The 16947-nt window shown below is 40.3% G+C and overlaps 1 protein-coding gene across 1 annotated transcript in view; it reads right to left on the bottom strand.

The window, feature by feature from the left end:
• si:rp71-79p20.2 (zinc finger protein 704) overlaps positions 1 to 16447 on the bottom strand; it is a 42860-nt gene extending 26413 nt beyond the window's left edge. The window contains exons 1-2 of the mRNA XM_034207473.1: positions 15977 to 16447; positions 14405 to 14640 (exon numbers count right to left, since the gene is read on the bottom strand). Of these exons, the coding sequence (XP_034063364.1) occupies positions 14405 to 14640; positions 15977 to 16231 (491 nt within the window). The 5' untranslated portion in view covers positions 16232 to 16447. The remainder of the gene's footprint in view (positions 1 to 14404; positions 14641 to 15976) is intronic.
• Between the last annotated feature and the right edge of the window lie 500 nt (positions 16448 to 16947).

Genomic DNA, 16947 nt, shown 5'->3' on the forward strand with positions numbered 1-16947 from the left:
GCTGCAAACTTTTATTTTGTTCCTCATTCTTTACTTCCCACTCCCTCTCTCGCCTGCTCTAGAGATTTGCCCTTCTGCCAGCACAAGCCAGAGCAGGCCTTCGCTTGGTTTCCTGTGTTTTGCAAAAGCAAACCGATGCTGTTCCAAAGGCACTCTGCTCTGCTTACTCCCATGAAGCCAAATATCTACAGGGCTGCCTCAGACAGACAAAGACTCCAGCCAGTACAATAAACTGATCGGTATCTTTTATTCTTCAAGAAAGGGATGAAGCTGGGGCGAAAGAAAAAGAAAGTATCAACATAAAAAATAGCAGTTAGTTGAAGAATTGCTGCAAACTTAGAGGGAGTCTGAGTTGTAACTTTAGAGAAGCAAAAGTTATTTAAGCCTGTCGTGCATACGATTCAGCTGTTGAAACATATGCAGGAATGCACAATGATGTTTAGAAGAAAGTCAACTAAATGAATATAATACAGTATCATAGGTAATTAATAGCTTTCAAACCTTTAAAGTGAACACTATATCTGCCTCTCTTGTGCACAGTAGCATAACCAAAACACAGACAAAGGGTAAGAAACACACAAGATAAAAAAAAAGGATACGAACAGTTTGATTTTCAGTGGAAATTATTTTGGAAATAAACCAGCTCGCTCTTTTATTCTGAAATATCTGCTGCCTGAGCGGCATGAACAAAAAAGCCTGTAATAAAAAGTGATCTGTTCATCTGGCACCTCTGTGTCCCAAAGGTCTGAAGAACTTATCATGCACGCACAACATCTCCAATTATATCAAGCCATTTCAAAGATGCCATTCTTAACGACTTCATAAAAACATGTTAAGTGAAAAGCAATATATCATAAATAATGTATCTGCAATATAGAAATGAACTATAACTACAGTACTATTTATACGAACTAATATAGCATAACATACTATACAGTATCTCTTGTAAGCTACTCTTCTAATCAATGCAATATTAAACTCTACTCTAAGAAAAGAAAAGAAGACATTTGAAGCTGCATCTCCCAGTGAGTGCACTGAGCAGTGTGTGCTTGTTGGACCAAAGCCAGAAAGTTTTGTGTTCGGTCCGGCAAATCTGTTTCGGGAGTCTAATTTCAAAACAGCACACTTCAACTTTGACACAGCTTTTCTAGTTGACATTCAAGCTGGTTGTTTTTATTTGGTTAATTAATAGCACACGTCATACAAAATGATTTCCATTTACAGTACGGTGCAATATTCAGGGCCATAAATAATAACCATGGATATTTTCACTTACAATATGAAAGAGTAACAAAAAAACAATATACTAAACACGTACAAGTTGTTGTTGTGTAGTAAGGATGTGCATTGGCAAGAACCAGGCAATAGTATAATGAGACGGGGTCAATGTATTTTGACTATTTTAAAAACCTATTTTATATTTACTTTTTTTTAAAATCTGTTATAGTTTAAAGAACCCACCAAAAAAGCATGACATCTCATTTAAAAATATGTTTTAACATCCCGATTGTGAATATCTGTGTATTCTTTTGTTGGTGGTGAATATGCCTCTCATATCGTGATTCAGCCTGAGGCTTAGCCCCCACTGGCCCTGTCAGACTGCACTGGATACCGAAAACAATACAAAACAAAATGCCATAAACCATGTTTTTAAGATGTAAGTCTCCCAGTGGGTCTTAGGGCCCTGTGTCTGCAAAAGCCATTCACCTCTCTCTAAATGATCAGTGTTCTAACATCCTGCAGAGACACTGCAGAGACATCCTGTGACACTATTGGGAATAAGCGAAGTCAAATGGCCCTTCTATCGCCCTGCAATCTCAAAGACAGGATAGTTAAGAAGACAAATGGAAGCATTTAGAGCACATCATGGAAACACCAGGGAGAAGACGATCATAAAACTGAGTCTACCTAGAGACAGCTGTGGAGAGCCAGAGAGCTGCTCCTCTGTGAGAAATCTGAGAGGATGTTAAGCCCTGACTCTGGATCAGACTGTTATTTTTGTATTGTTAAAAAAGTTGAAATATGATGGTTTGGTTACATAACTTTGCATCTCCCTTCGAGAGTTCAGTTGTGCATTTTCAAACAGTTGTGCATTGGCAATGGTCAGATTAGGGCAGACTGTTTCTCCTGGACAGACAGACAGATCGGAGAGTTTGCCGGACTCAGCTAGCAGTGCTGGACATGCTGTGTGTGACTAAAATGTTTTCTGTCAAACAGTCAGATCTCTCTACAGCCAAGTCTCTCCAAATACACACTCAGTTGGCCTTCTTAGAAATGTTAAATAGCTGATTTTGGAATGTTATGTAAATGAAAAAAGGTGTGTGTATTAATGGCACACATTAAGCAAATCAAATCTCCAACTGTGTAAACTGATCATCAGAAAATGAGTGAGTGGTCTTCTTGTTGAGATTGTTTGTCAACTATTGTTTTAAGGTTCATGAATGAAGTGTCAAACTTATAGTGTTACAAAGCGACCGTCTAAATTGTAACGCAATGCAATCAAGGGTTAGTTTGCTGGATAATTCACCAAATATATTTGTATCTCCATCTTAAACATCAGCAGATAAAGGGCAAGCTAATGAGGGCAGCTCCAGTAGTTAAGCTTTAAGTGTAAAGGTTGGATAATATTGGTTGGACAGGAGACAGAAGTGGCGTTAAGCTAGCGAGGCTTCAGGGGCTTATAACAGATAGCTTCAGGAATACCAACATACCCCTACACCTCATTCATTAGGAGCTGACGTGAAACCAGAGACAGAAACAGCTGCTCAGCAAGCCAATCAAATGTGTAACACTCCCTGTTCCCCTTATACTCTTTTAGTTACAGGGATGCCCTTTCCTAATCTGAAAGCTCACTCAGTAATAGTCCATTTACTAATATCAACATCTTGTCTACATTTAATTGTAAAATAACTGTAATTGTACACAGTAAGAAAGGTGTTAGGTCTTAAATAGTTAATAGGTCTTTAATTCTTCAGTTTTAAACCAAGGGGGCCGTTGTAAATTCAAAATAAGACCACAAACAGTAAGACGTGTATTTAAATCTGCAGGGCAACATGTTTATGGGGATTTATATGTTTGTGTGGATGTCACATGGCTGACTGCAGAGAGCATAAAGTGATGAATTGCTATAAAGACAGTAGTTTGAAGTAAATGTTAAACTGAATTATTGATCATGTTTTATATTGTGGGGTATATAGATTTGGCAATTTCCAAGTCTGTTGAAAGGAGAGCAAATTCTGAATTCACTCTGAAAAGACAGCAGGGTGCGGTTACTTGATGCTTCACCAGCCGTTATAATTTAAATGTACTGGTATGATCCTGCAAGTTTCCTATGCCCTTACCGTCTCTCTCTCTCTCTCTCTCTCTCTCGTTCTTTTCCTCATGGTGTAATTATGGTGACCAAAATGTGCACGCCAGTGTATATATTGAGACCATGGTGTTGACTCTTGGTCAAAACCGGATTGGGGCAGATTGAACAAGAGCAAGGAAAAGCAAATGCTGTTAGACAAGAGACTGGAGATCAGCCTTGCTCTGTGCACAAATCACCAGCCAGCAAACCTCATGAAATAAGTCAGGCTTAAACAGATCGCTAATTGTATATCAACAAAAAACAAGAAGAAACATGTTTGGATGAAACCAAGTGTAAGTGAATACTGCTGATCAGAGAACAGTGAGAATGATCAGTTCCCATGACCTGGAGAAGCTACAGTATGAGAGTCTCTGGAGGTATTTGGGCAGTGATCAGTGCTCTGCACCTGACGGGACGGCCTGACACACTCAGGGCTCTGTGTAGCGGGGTGTTGCTGCTGGGAGCCACTACCTCTAAGATTAAGCAGAGAGACTTTCTACCTCTCCCACGGCCGGAAATTACCGCTTTAACTTGGCAGCAGTCAGAGGAATCGAGGGGCTGGATGATGATGCCCCAATTGATTCATCTTAAATGATCATTTTAGAAATGGAAACTTAGTTTTAAGGATGTTGAGTGTTACATTTGTTGATCTGTTGCGGTAAGCAGAGAAAATAAAACCGTGTTTACAAGGTGGAAAAGTAAATACAGCAATTAACCGCATTGATGCAATTATTTTTTTGAGGCTTTCATTTTAGACTGTTTCAATTTCAACCTGTGGATATCACAAAATAGTACAGAGCAACAGTATTGTGAGCTATAGCTATTGAATTACAAAAAGGGCTCATTAATATCAGACATAAACCCTTCACATGAGGCATCAGCAAGGTTATGTTTGTGTGGGTGTCATCAGTGACTTCCTTTAGTCGATGTATGCGTGTTGAAATATTGCTGTCTGACTCAGCAGGGCATAGCAAATACTTCAATAAATGATGCCCCAATCAGGAGGTGAGGGGACAGTGTCATTAGCAGATATGCAAAAACCTGCCTCACTATGCAACAACCACACAATGAAGAATGTGTGTACTGTATCTGCATATCTGAAGGAGAAAAGGAAAATGAGATTAAACTAGAAATACGGCCTTGCGGTTCTATTCTTCCGCCAACCAGTTTTAAATTACACTTATGTCTGTTCTGGCTCAAATGACATGTGTTATAAAGATTTAATAATAAACTAGTATGCATATGTTTTCATAATAAACTAATGAATTCCTGAGATGTGTCCAAATATAGTCATGACATTTGACCACTAAAACCCAATCAGTCCATCCATGATTTAAATGGACGTTTGTGAGAAATATCCTCAAGGTGTTCCTGAGATTTCGCTTTCACCGGCATGGGACAAAAACATAATTCCTCCAGCCATGGATGTCATCGGTGCTGAGGCATAAAATAGGGAAACACACAAATCAGTTCACTTGTGGAGCTGCTTGATTGATGGTGTTTCCCTCCAGCACCATTCATTAGAGGTCACGGGGATAAGTCATTATTCAATCCCACACGGCCTTATTGTTAAGGACGTGCATGTACTCTCAAGGACATGCACAGTAAATGGTGGGCTTCTGGGGGATTAAGAGTAGACCACTGTTTCTAGCAACCTGGGTGGGGTATGCTGTTCAAAATGGTTTATTCAAGCTGAATATTTGAAATGTATTTGAATGAAGTTGCCGACTACATAGCAGCCAATCAATCTATGCATTGCTCTGGGATTTGTAATCACACTTTGATGTACCCTATCGTCTCATGCAGTCATTGCTCAGAGTACTTTACAGTGTCAACACAAAATCAATTGGAAAAGCTAGAAGTTCAGCACAACTCTCTTTCACAAGTCAACTAAAAGACAGGGTTGTCGATAATCCTTTAATTAAGAATGAGAACATCTGGAGTTCCTCAGGATTGAGTTAGAAATCTCGGCCAGCACTGTATTTACAATGTTTCCTACATTCGTAGTGACATAGTGATGTGAAGGTATCCTTGGTGTGTAATGGGTCACTGACACAAATCGGAAAGTAAAGCAGAGGGCGAGGAAAAGAAAGACGCAGTATTTTCCCGTTTGAAGACGATGGCTAAATATTTATAGAGCTGCCTAATTGACAAATCCTCCCAACAGAGAGGAACAACTTAAAGGGATAGTGGAAATCCGCAAATTTTGGGTTTAACTTATGTATTTTTATTAAAAATAAGCATAATAAACAATTTTTTTTAATTTCATGCGCCTAGTTTCATTTTATTTTCAATTTTACTGCGCCCTCTCAATGAAACGAAATACTTCGGGAATCGTCGGGAATCTTTCGGGTGATGACGAGAGCATAGGAAGACGGGCACAAACAATGGCGGACATTCAATAGCATTTGCATGTGAATAGCCGACCTTTATTATGGTGAATAGATGTGTTTTGTATGGCTGTAGTGCGACAGCAAATGCAGAGAATGGCGTATCGACGCATGCGTTTCCAAGAAACCCAGCCATTCGTCGTCAGTGGGTGAAATTTGTTCAGATAACACGGCAAACTTCACTATAGGTAATACTATAAGACTGTAAGACGGCAATACTTTATACCGAGTATATTGCCATAAATATGATGATTGATTATCAGTAAAAAATTCTACGTGACACAACGACATTGGATTAACCTTGAGATGCGTTTTTATTCCGTTGAACACAACTTTTGATCACAAATCAAAAAAGGTAAGACGTAATTATTGTAATATTTTTGGAACCGGATGTTGTTTACTTTCTCTTTTCTGGCTGATAGCTCCAGGAATTCGAGGTCTTACAGTGATGACATTACATGTGTGGAATCTGTGGAGTTTCAGCTTTAAATCGTATATCTTGTTTGTGCAGTTAAGATAGTAATAAGGGCATTTCTACCGTGTGTTGTGTGTAAAAAAGCGTTAGCATTGTTTCGCTCAATGCTAATTCAAAGGCTTGGTATTACTCTTGTGTTTTTTCTAGCTAACAATTGTTCTTATTGTCAGTTAGCGGAGTTTCTTACCTTTAAAAGGGTATGAAACATTAATAGTTTCATAAATGTTAAGAAGCCCTGAGACATGTGAGAGAAAAAAAACTGTGGGAGGGGTCCACTGGGGGGACCTTCGGGCTTAACTGGTTAACAATGATTAATATTTGTAAAGGCTACAGGTGATCTTAAGATGCGTGAGCTATGCTTAGGGACCTACCAGTCAAGATTATTTGTGCGTAGGGGTGCATCATCTGGCGCCTGGTCCTGGTCATCCTCGCCATTGCCCATGCCGTGAACCATCACCTCGGGCTCGAACAAATAAGGACGTAATGGTCCATCGTCTGGCTCAATATCGTCACCATCGTCGCTTACTGAACCGGATTCAGATTCAGTTCCTAAAACGACATTTTCGTAGGAAAGCCGAGAGGATGTTTCTGACTCGCTATCATCACTGGATACCTCGTACAATCCTTCTTCTTTGTCTGGTATATTTGCCCTTCCACGTTCATTCTGCATAGACGCCATGGTTTGTTATCGTATCGTCTTCCTAAGTTTTCGTCACTTCCGGTTTGGCTGAGTCGAACATTTCGTTTCTAAAAAACTTCGGGGAAGCAGCAATAAAGTGCTTCTAACATGCGTAAGGCAATTATTATATTTTTTTAATCAGGTGTGATTGTTTTAGTACGTAATTATGCTTGTATATAAGTTAAAACGAAACTATTTGAGGTTCCATTTCCACTATCCCTTTAAATTATATTCTAGAGTTAGAACAACATCTTACTCAACTACATGCAATACAATAATTCAAAGACGTGAAAATAGATGCAGGCCATTCAGCTCCGTACATTACAGAGTGTTAGGTGTTTCTTAGACTTCTCTCTGTTTGCAGTGCTGACTCGATTTCACCGCTTGTCATCAGCAGACAGGGATGACTTATGATAGAGTTGTGCAATAAACTGTGTGTGTGTGTGTGCGTGCGTGCGTGTGTGTGTGTGTGTGTGTGTGTGTGTGTGTGTGTGTGTGTGTGTGTGTGGTGGTTGAGAACAGGAGAAAGCAACTACAGGCTTACAGAACATTAAGAAAACAGTTACTTTAAACTTGGGGAAGATACGGTATTTGTAAATCCACTGAAGCATTATAGTACATGCGGCACATTTAAAATGTGCCAATTAATCTGTCCCAGTTATGAAACTGGCAAGACACGATTTATCTGTATGATGTACAGATAAATGTTTAGTTATCTTATCTAATTAGTCTGTGTTGTTCCAAAATCTATATTTGAACTTGCGAAACAACGAAGAGAGATTTTTAACCAAAACCAGCCTCTGGCTTTGTAATGTCTGCAGATCTGCGATTTCAGTGCCAGTAGAAACATTGTGAACATTCCAATGATGAATAAGCTATCCTTTTACTTACCTTATGAATGGATACAGTCACTGAAACATTAAACAATATCACGAACGTTGCCAACTGAAGACGTGCGTTTGAGTTAGGGCTGCTCGATTATAGCAAAAATCATAATCTCGATTATTTGGGTCAATAATTGCGATTATTAAATGTGATTATTCATTGCTTTGAAAAAATCTATTTATTGTATTTTAAAACAAATACAAATAATAATTTGAACTTTATAACTGTTGAATTATACGTTCAGGGTAATCAACTGAAAAACCAATACAAAATAAAATAAATTATACATTCATACAGTATCTACATTTGAATAAATAATATCAAAATAATAAATACCAATAAACAAGATCAACAAACATGTTGCAGTGCACTGTCACAACCTGAAAACTCCTTAACATATAGCCAACATTTTGGTAAAACATATTCAACATATTCCACTCAGTTAAACATTAAAGGCTGGCCCACCGTCATGGTCCAGAAGGAAATAAATGTGGAACTACAATTTAAGACCAAATTAAAATGTTTTGACCACCATGGCAAATGCTGGTAGGGCTGCTTGTGTCATCTCTTAAAGATTTTTTGCAAGAAACTAGGGCTGCTCGATTATGGCAAAAATCACAATCTCGATTATTTGGGTCAATAATTGATATCACAATTATTAAAAACAATTATCCCTTTACTTTGAAAACATCAAGTTATTGGAGGAAAAAAATGTGAACAGTATGTTTTTAACAGTTGATTACCCTGAACTTTAAGTATAACTAAACTGAAAAACCAATAAAAAGAAATAGCCTAATAATAAAAAAGAAAAATAATTAATAATAATTTTTTTTTTTTTTTTTAAATCGTTATATTTCGATTACATTGTTTTCGTAATCGTTATTGCGATTAAAATATGATTAATTGAGCAGCCCTCGTTTGAGTAACTGAAAGGGAAGTAAGACAAACATATGACAGGCAGATCAGAACTGACATATTCTATAGGAGTATGGAATAGCCTTGAGACACTCAGTATTGTTCAGAAGGCTCGATTTGAATTTAGCCGGTCATTCCTTCAGACAAAAGGGCCGTGGGCAAAAGGCCAAACGAACAAAAAGGAAAAAGGGAGGCAGGGACAAATCAGAAAGAGTTGTGACATCTCAGGCACAACAAATATTTTAAATTACACCTTTTTTTTGAAGGTATTTTTGGGCCCGAGGGCCTTTATTGGAGATGTTAGAGTTGAAAGGGGGACACAGAAGGGAGGACATTGGCTTACTAGGCAGCGTTTGCCACTTGTGTGGACATACACTTTAACACTTTTGTGTGCCTGCCAACAACTCAAAAGACAGAGCGGTAAAGATATCAAGGGAGAGATAATTGTTAGGATCAAGACGCGTAGTGGGAAGTCGTGATGAAAGTTGAGAAAGGCGGGAGAGTTGGTGGACAGAAGGTAACGCCATGGAGCAGCTGCTGCTAGGAGCACACAAAGATTGATAGAAAAGAGGGGAAAGACGGTTGACTGTAGCATATCTAAATTCTATTGAGGCAGAACAGCAGGGCTTATGTAAGTATCTATTAGTTTGGGGGAGCAAGCGATAAAGTATTTCACTGCAGCGAGACAGAGCTGCACAACGGGAGTTTCCTTCCCTCTTGACAAGTGAAAGTTTGTTTTCCTGTCTTAACGTCAGATGTACAGTATACAACCTATTTTAGCACAATTTGACACAAAAAATATGTCAGGATGTATAATATAATATGTAATGCAACATCAGTGTTTCCCCTAGGATGCAGTCAATTTGTTTCTATGTGTCTGCCAGCACAAGAAAGGCTCTTGAGGCCTAGTACCAGGGCCGGTTCTAGCCAATTTGCTGCCCTATGCAAGATTTTAGGCGAGATTTTATAGAATAAATGAAAAATCTCTACTAAAGACGAATACACTACAAAAACAGAAACTTCTTGACATAGATAATATACGTAAAAATTGCTTCAAATGTATTCAGTATTGTATATGAATATGTTTGAATTGGGGGGTGGACGTCACATTCTCTAGGGGGGTCCGGGGGTATGCTCCCCCGGGAAGATTTTTTTGAACATTTTAAAAGTAAAATGCTTCAATCTGGTGCACTTTGAGCACACAATTACTAGAGACCTGATCTAGGGGGTACAACTCTAAAACACCCATATGAAAAAGATCGGTTTACATTTTAATAATCAAATAAGTATATGAACATCACCAATAACCCACCATAGCCAACAACAAATAAATGTAACTTATTTTATTTTTGTTGTTCATTCATATCTTATTTGACCTAGTTACCATTTATTTATTTATTTATGCATATTTTTGTATCTCTCCAACTTTAAACAATATTTTTGGTATACTGTCCTATAGTATATATTGGAATGATTTCAAACCTGTTTTTATTTATCCTAATAGTGCCTTGGAAATATGTGTTTACATAATTTATGGTCAAAACATTTGAGACCCACTAAGACTAACTTAGACTAAAATCTAAACACTTAAGAGTCCTTTACCTCACTGAGCCTCTCAGTCTGACAGGAGAGCTCTCCTCCACCCTGGTTGTAGAAACATCTACTTCTTGTATCCGTTAGCGCAGCTACCACCAGATTATAATAACAACAGCGCCGGTACCGGTGCGCCATTTCTCTCACTCGCTCCCACTTTGGCTGTGAACTGATAAGCCAACATCCGCCACTTTCATCACTTGCAGCGCCCATCGTACAGGGCAAATGAAAAGGGTAACCGGGGTGAAAAGGGTGTTACATTTACTTAATTATGAATGCTGTTACATCAAGGCCGAAAATTAGGATGAGCGCCAACGGTCAAAACGTTTTTTTCCCCTCCCAGAGCTACCAGTGCAGCGCCCCCCAGATCTGGCGCCCTAGGCGACCACCTATGCCAAAAATCTGCCCTGCCTAGTACATACAGTGGCAATGTCTCGAGATTGAGCAAAAATACACCTTTATTGAACATACAGTAACACAAATCCACATAACAAACAATCAAAAATGAAAAAGGGTCGCCACTTATTATTATTATAACTTAAAAAAAAAGAAAAGTAAAAAAAATATGTTTTTATTTGTTTGGGTACCTGGCTGGCGCCCCCTAGCAGGCAGCGGCGCGCATATTTCAGCTGCGGCGCTGCACCGCCACTATTTGTATATAGGGGAAACACTGAACATATATTATTTTGTAGCTAGTTCTAACCTTGTTTATGTAACATTACTTGTGCATTACTCTGCAGAGCAGAAGACATGCCTTTGTGCCTTACTTGTGAAATGGATTTAGCTTTTCTTCTTCACTGCATAACAGCAGATTATTCATGTCTTATTTGTTTATTGTACACAGACATGCAGAGCACATATTTCAGCCATTAGCTTCTTTCAGAGGCTCTCATTAGAGTTAAATAATGAATGATTCAGAGCCGGTCCCAGAGCTGCACCGTGAAAAATACTACTAGAATTCCTACTAGATCCTCACTCCTCCATACACCTCTCACTCAGGGCCCAGTAAAGCGGTAGTATTAGATGATAAGCCATCTGCTTCTATGTTCTGCGCTTGTAAACTGTCTATGTAGCACATAACCCAGATCCTAAGGGTTACTGGCGGACGTGCCAGATGCTTGCTCGTGCCCTGATCTGACCCTTCCCCCTCACGACTCCATTCATTGAGGATGACCTTTCACCTCAGCCTGTGAGTGCGAGAGCATTAACCTCTTGTAGTCTGGAAGGGAGAAAAAAAAAAAATGGGAAACCAGAAAGGATGATAATACTGCAACAAATTCAGAAGACCTTTTTTCAAATAATGATGATTCTGCACTGCTAAACCTTTTCCCCAAATGTTTTATCTGTAAATAAAAAATAAAAGCGAGCACCTGAGAAGAAGCCGGCTGTTCCACTCGGGATGCCATGTCAGCAGTCTGGATGTGGGTTAGACTTCCCAGACTGGTGTGGGGGCGGGTAGCTGTTCCTCTGACTCTGACCTTCAACAACCGGCTGTAATGTCTCCTTTGGGAGAAGGGGATTGGTGGTGGGGTGGTCTGAGGGGGTTGGAGAGGTGATGGACTCTGCTATAGTCTGCCTGCCTCGCCTAAACCCTCATGGTGACTCTTAACCGACTGAGTCAAACACTGGCCAGTAATTATGTCCAAAACAGAGCCGCATTTCTCCCCCCTCCCCCCTCCCCCCCAGCACTGCAGTTGGTTTTGCTGGTTTCTTGTTTATGCAAACTCGGTGTTTGCTATTCATGTGACCCGACTGTGGTGACAGTGTACCTGACCAAGGACAGATAAGAAAGAAAAGCATTTCACATCAAAACAGAACGCCCCCTCATCTCGTCAGACCTCTTTTTTTGTGTTAATTTAGGCTGGTCTTTGTTCTGTTATCCCATTCTGTTGGATCCCACACTGATGAGTATTGACAGGTAGAGCGAGCTCTGCACTAGGGTGTGAGTGAAAAAGAGACAGAACAAGGAAAATAGAGACACACACACATAGAGGCAAGGTTGACCAGAGGTGTTTAAATATACAGAGTAGCTTTGAATGTGTTTACATGAATATGGACATGATGTGAGCGAGGGAATGTTTTGGTCCCGCCTCTTTCTTTCTTTTCTGCAAGATCTTTGCCCTGACTTGTCTAAAGTGGAGTGACACGCGTTCCTGCATTTGCAAACTGATGGGACGAGGTGTGAAAGCACTATGATATACGTGAGAAACAATATGTAACTAATACACTGGTGGATGTAAAACACAGAGGTGAGCAACAGCTTCATAGTCAAATCTCTTCAAACATATTTAATCCTGTAACACAATGGCAGTATTATGTTAGCTGTTAAAGAGCGAAGGAAAATAAATGGTTTTGTTGACATGATCTGAAGCAGGGCACAAAGTGCAGAGATGCACAATGGGTCACACCCCCTCACACAGATGTGCACACATACACTGAGAAGTCAAACGCAGCGCTGCCACTGAAGGCTCACACTGCAGTCCCAAAGTGTGTCAGTGTATAGTTATTGAGTAACTTGGTGAATTCATTGGCACTGAATGACTGTTTCTTTACTAAAGTCCATTTTCAAACTGCTCTATACATTTGTGATGAATACCACATGTGCATTATACATCTGGATAACAGCTGGAATAAAGCAGGCATAATCAATTCACCAAATGAGGTGAATACTAGAAAGGTTGAAAACAAAATGTGAATAATTTCTTTGAGGAGAAAAGATATCCTCTTGTCGACAACTGCGAAACAACAGCCAATATAAGCAGGGTAGAGAATGGGAGTTAATCTTAAAGGTCAACAAAGAGGCACGGATAATATGACCACAATGTTATATCATATTGTGCAACGTCTCTCCGCGGCTGTGTCGCGTCAACTCATAGCTGTATTGTGGTGCTGAGATAGCCACCATCAACATGCTGTGAAAAAGAGATGTTTCAAACTTTTAAATCTGGTTAGGACCTGGCTAGAGAGGTGAGAACAGCAACCTTGTTGTTTGTATTGGGTATACACATTTAAACACACACTTTCAGAGAAGTAGACACAACACCCCTCAAAAAGCATGCTCGGTCTTGCATGCTCCCCACAGACACTCCCTCATGTCATACATGACCAGCAGCACGTGATGTTCACGTGATGATGACAGAACGCTGGAAAGAAATGTGGGGTTTAACCCCCCAACCCCTACAGACCACACCCAAAATCAATCATAAGCTCCGCAGTTGAAATCTGTTTTTAGTGTTTACTCTTCTACTAGCAGAAGTACTGTTAATGTGTAAGGGCCGTCTGACAGACAGGCAGCATCTTGCCACAGACAGTAACCAATTGCGGCATAAAACGAAGGAAACTGTGCTCAGGCACCGCCTACAGTCTCTCAGTGCTCCGCAGTGTTAAATAATCACTTATCAGTGCACTAGGCTTGTCCCTGGATGCATGTTCTGCTTCTTCCGTTTGAAAACAGTGTGTATGTGCATATAAGGTTGCCTAAGGACTGTCAAATAATGTTCCATGTCCAGCAAAAACTCCCTGCACATGAAACATGAAACAAAACACACCCACACACAACAAAGCTCGCTGTATGACAAACACATCACACTGATAGATGCATTAAGATGGTCAACAACAGGGATTAAGTATTAAGCTTAGAAGTGAAGCAAGGTAAGAAACCTGAAGGAAAAAAAAGATTTCCTGAGTGTAGAAAGCTGATTCAACCGTAAACAAAAGCGACACTGTAACTATCTTGTTCTTTTGCTACTTTTTCCAAGTGATTGTGCAATCCTGTGCAATCCTGGCCTTCATCTCCAGCTCTGGCTCTCTTAGGGCATATTTTGAAACTATTCTGGATAGAACACCAAACATGTGGTCAGTTGACCAGTACACCCCTGCACCATTCATGCTCAAACCAATGCACAGTTTTAGCCAGAAGCTGAATTCCACTTTTAGTCAACACTCTGTCAAGGAAGGCCTGGAATCGAGTATACGATTTTTCACCACAAGTTCTGTGTCAAATTAGCTCCATTCGAGCTGAATAGAAATAGGAGCCATGCACACAAAAATTGTTTTGGAATGAATCCAATAAATATACAAGAGGGGTTGATGCCTTGATGTCATCAGCAACTTCGTACCTGTTTCTGGGGACGGGGATGTGGGAGGAGGGAAGGGGTTGTATCTCTGACGGTGGGATGATCCACTCTTGTGCTGCTCTGAAGTTGTTGGCCAGCTCTGCCTGTTTCCCTGGGTTCCTGATGTCCAAGTGCATGAAGACGCCTGGCGACTGCCCATTTGTGCCTGGGCAGTGAGTAGGACTGGCCCTCTTCAAGATCCCAGAGGAACCCGTGTCTTTCTGCTCCCCCAGGCCAGTCTAGGAACAACACATTCAAGTCAGTCTATCATTTTAAGGCCAATTGGCATTTCTTCTACACGAGAAGCTTAATAATGGGATATGTGATAGAAAGAAGTTTAACAAATTCAACATCTAAAAGCTTCAATGCACATATACAAATATATTGACATGGATAATTAGATTTCCCACAGAAACCCTAAAGTGAAAACCGAAGCATGGCATCTGATTAAAACAAAATGTATGAGAGCGATGAAGGGAAGTTAAGCGACTAACATGACTGCATTGATTAACTGATTTTAATGAGAAATATGATCATACAAAATATAACTTTATTTTTGTATATTATGTTCGTTTTGTATTGAGTGTAAATTAATTTGCAGCTCATTTGGTGTTAAATGGCTAACTACAGAGTCTATAGAATGTTTAAAAATAACAGTCCAAAAGCGAAATATTTTTTGTTCATTTAGACAGATTAAAAACAGCTAATCATCAGATATAACTCATCAAATTGAACTAACTTTTGGAGCTAAAAAATAATAATTTATTCTAAACTTAATTAACAACATTGAAAAAAAGCTAGGGTCCATATAAGTGCCTTCACACTGCTGTGTTAAAATAAAGAAGCAACAGTTTGTTATAAACTGCTATCTGATCCATATCAAAAGCAGGCTTGGCAATTCGTCGTCTTTGCATATTTGATGTTGCACCGTAACTAAATGACATGGTTAGATTAATGAATTTGGTACTGACTCTGGTGCAGGTCACAAGTTGCAATGCAAAAACATGTAAGCAAATATAGTGTAAACACTATGCAAACAAAAACCCTGCTGCTGCATATGATAACACTTGGAACATATCACAGTTCTATCTGGTTGTGTTCAGGGCAGAGCCGGCCGGGACGGGCCGGGCCGTGCTGTGCAGCCAGGAAGCCTGCTGTAGCTCCACCCTACAGTTATGGGGGAGGGGGTTTGGCTAGTAGTTTGAAGTCCCTGCCCCCCTTTTCTGTAAACTTTGCACACAGAATGCTCCGCCATTTAAAGCGGTTTTGATACGACGTTATTGTAAGCGAGCGTTGACAGCAGTCGGTGAAATGACTGTCACAAGCAAAGTGGGTGAAGGCGGTACTATACACAAAACAACACAAAATAAAGAAGTGACGTCAGTGTGAGCTTCACTGTGGCATATTTCAAAATGCAATAACGGCGTGAGAGACCAGTCAAACTTATAAGTAAACAGCGTAATGACACAACGTTGCATGCTTGATAGTATCTGCGCTGCAACTTGGGTGCGCACAGATGACTTTACCGGCGAATGGAGTCGCGCGTACAAAGTTAACATGAAAAAAGGCACTTACTTTTTCCACCTCGTGCAATATTCGTCCATTTCCTTTGGGAGAGGTTCGCTCGCCCTTAACCCCCGACACCGAGCCGCCGTCCATTAACAATTTGTAAAAGACGGGGCCGTGTGTGTACACCGGCATGGGACCGTTTTTCTCCGCCGTGGGGACCCGGGTGTCGCACAGCACGGAGCGGCCTGGCCGGTAGTTAAAATCCGCCCCACCGACCCTTGTCCCAACCGACGTCTGCTCCAAAATATATCTGTTATCCATACTCAGACAGGGCGAGGAGAAACTAAAGAAAGAAAACCAGCTTTCTATAGATTGCAGTGCAAATTGCTGGAGTTTGATACATTTAACTGGATTGTCGCAAGTTGATAAATATTGTCCTAACTTCTGTACTAGTCTACATCTGAAGTTTGCCACCACTGCTACCCAGGATATCCAAAAAGCCGACGGTCAGGAGGATAAAAGATTGTTTTGCCTCGTTCCTCCAAAAGAATGCCACGCCTCCCTTACTGTGCTCCTATTGGTCGGCTGCGTACATAAACATTGCACTTTGGCACGCGTCCACAACGAGGCAGTCTCTGATTGGCTGATTTGGTTGTGTCAATCAAACTTTTATCTAATTCGAGTCATTTGGTTGGACGAGGGAAGGGGCGTGTTCTGCAGTTTACCGGCCGGTGTCTGTCAGCGACGAAGCGGTCTGCGAGGCAGGCGAGAGACGGCACAGGAAAAACAGTCAGCCGGCCGCATAGGCAAACTACGCAGTTATGTTTACTGCTAATCAAATGTTCATTTAATGGATCATCTTTACTCGCCTTAACCGTACATTTAACAGGGTTTTACCTATGAATAAATAGCTTTGGTTAGAGTGTTTACTTTTTCAAAAGTTATAAACCATTCGACAATGTGTTATTAATAATGGTTGTTCAAATGTAAAATGAGTTGTGACTCCAAACCATGAAGGTCTGTGCAGGGCAAATTAA

This window comes from Gymnodraco acuticeps, unplaced genomic scaffold, assembly GCF_902827175.1.
Source record: "Gymnodraco acuticeps unplaced genomic scaffold, fGymAcu1.1, whole genome shotgun sequence".
NCBI lineage: Eukaryota > Metazoa > Chordata > Actinopteri > Perciformes > Bathydraconidae > Gymnodraco > Gymnodraco acuticeps.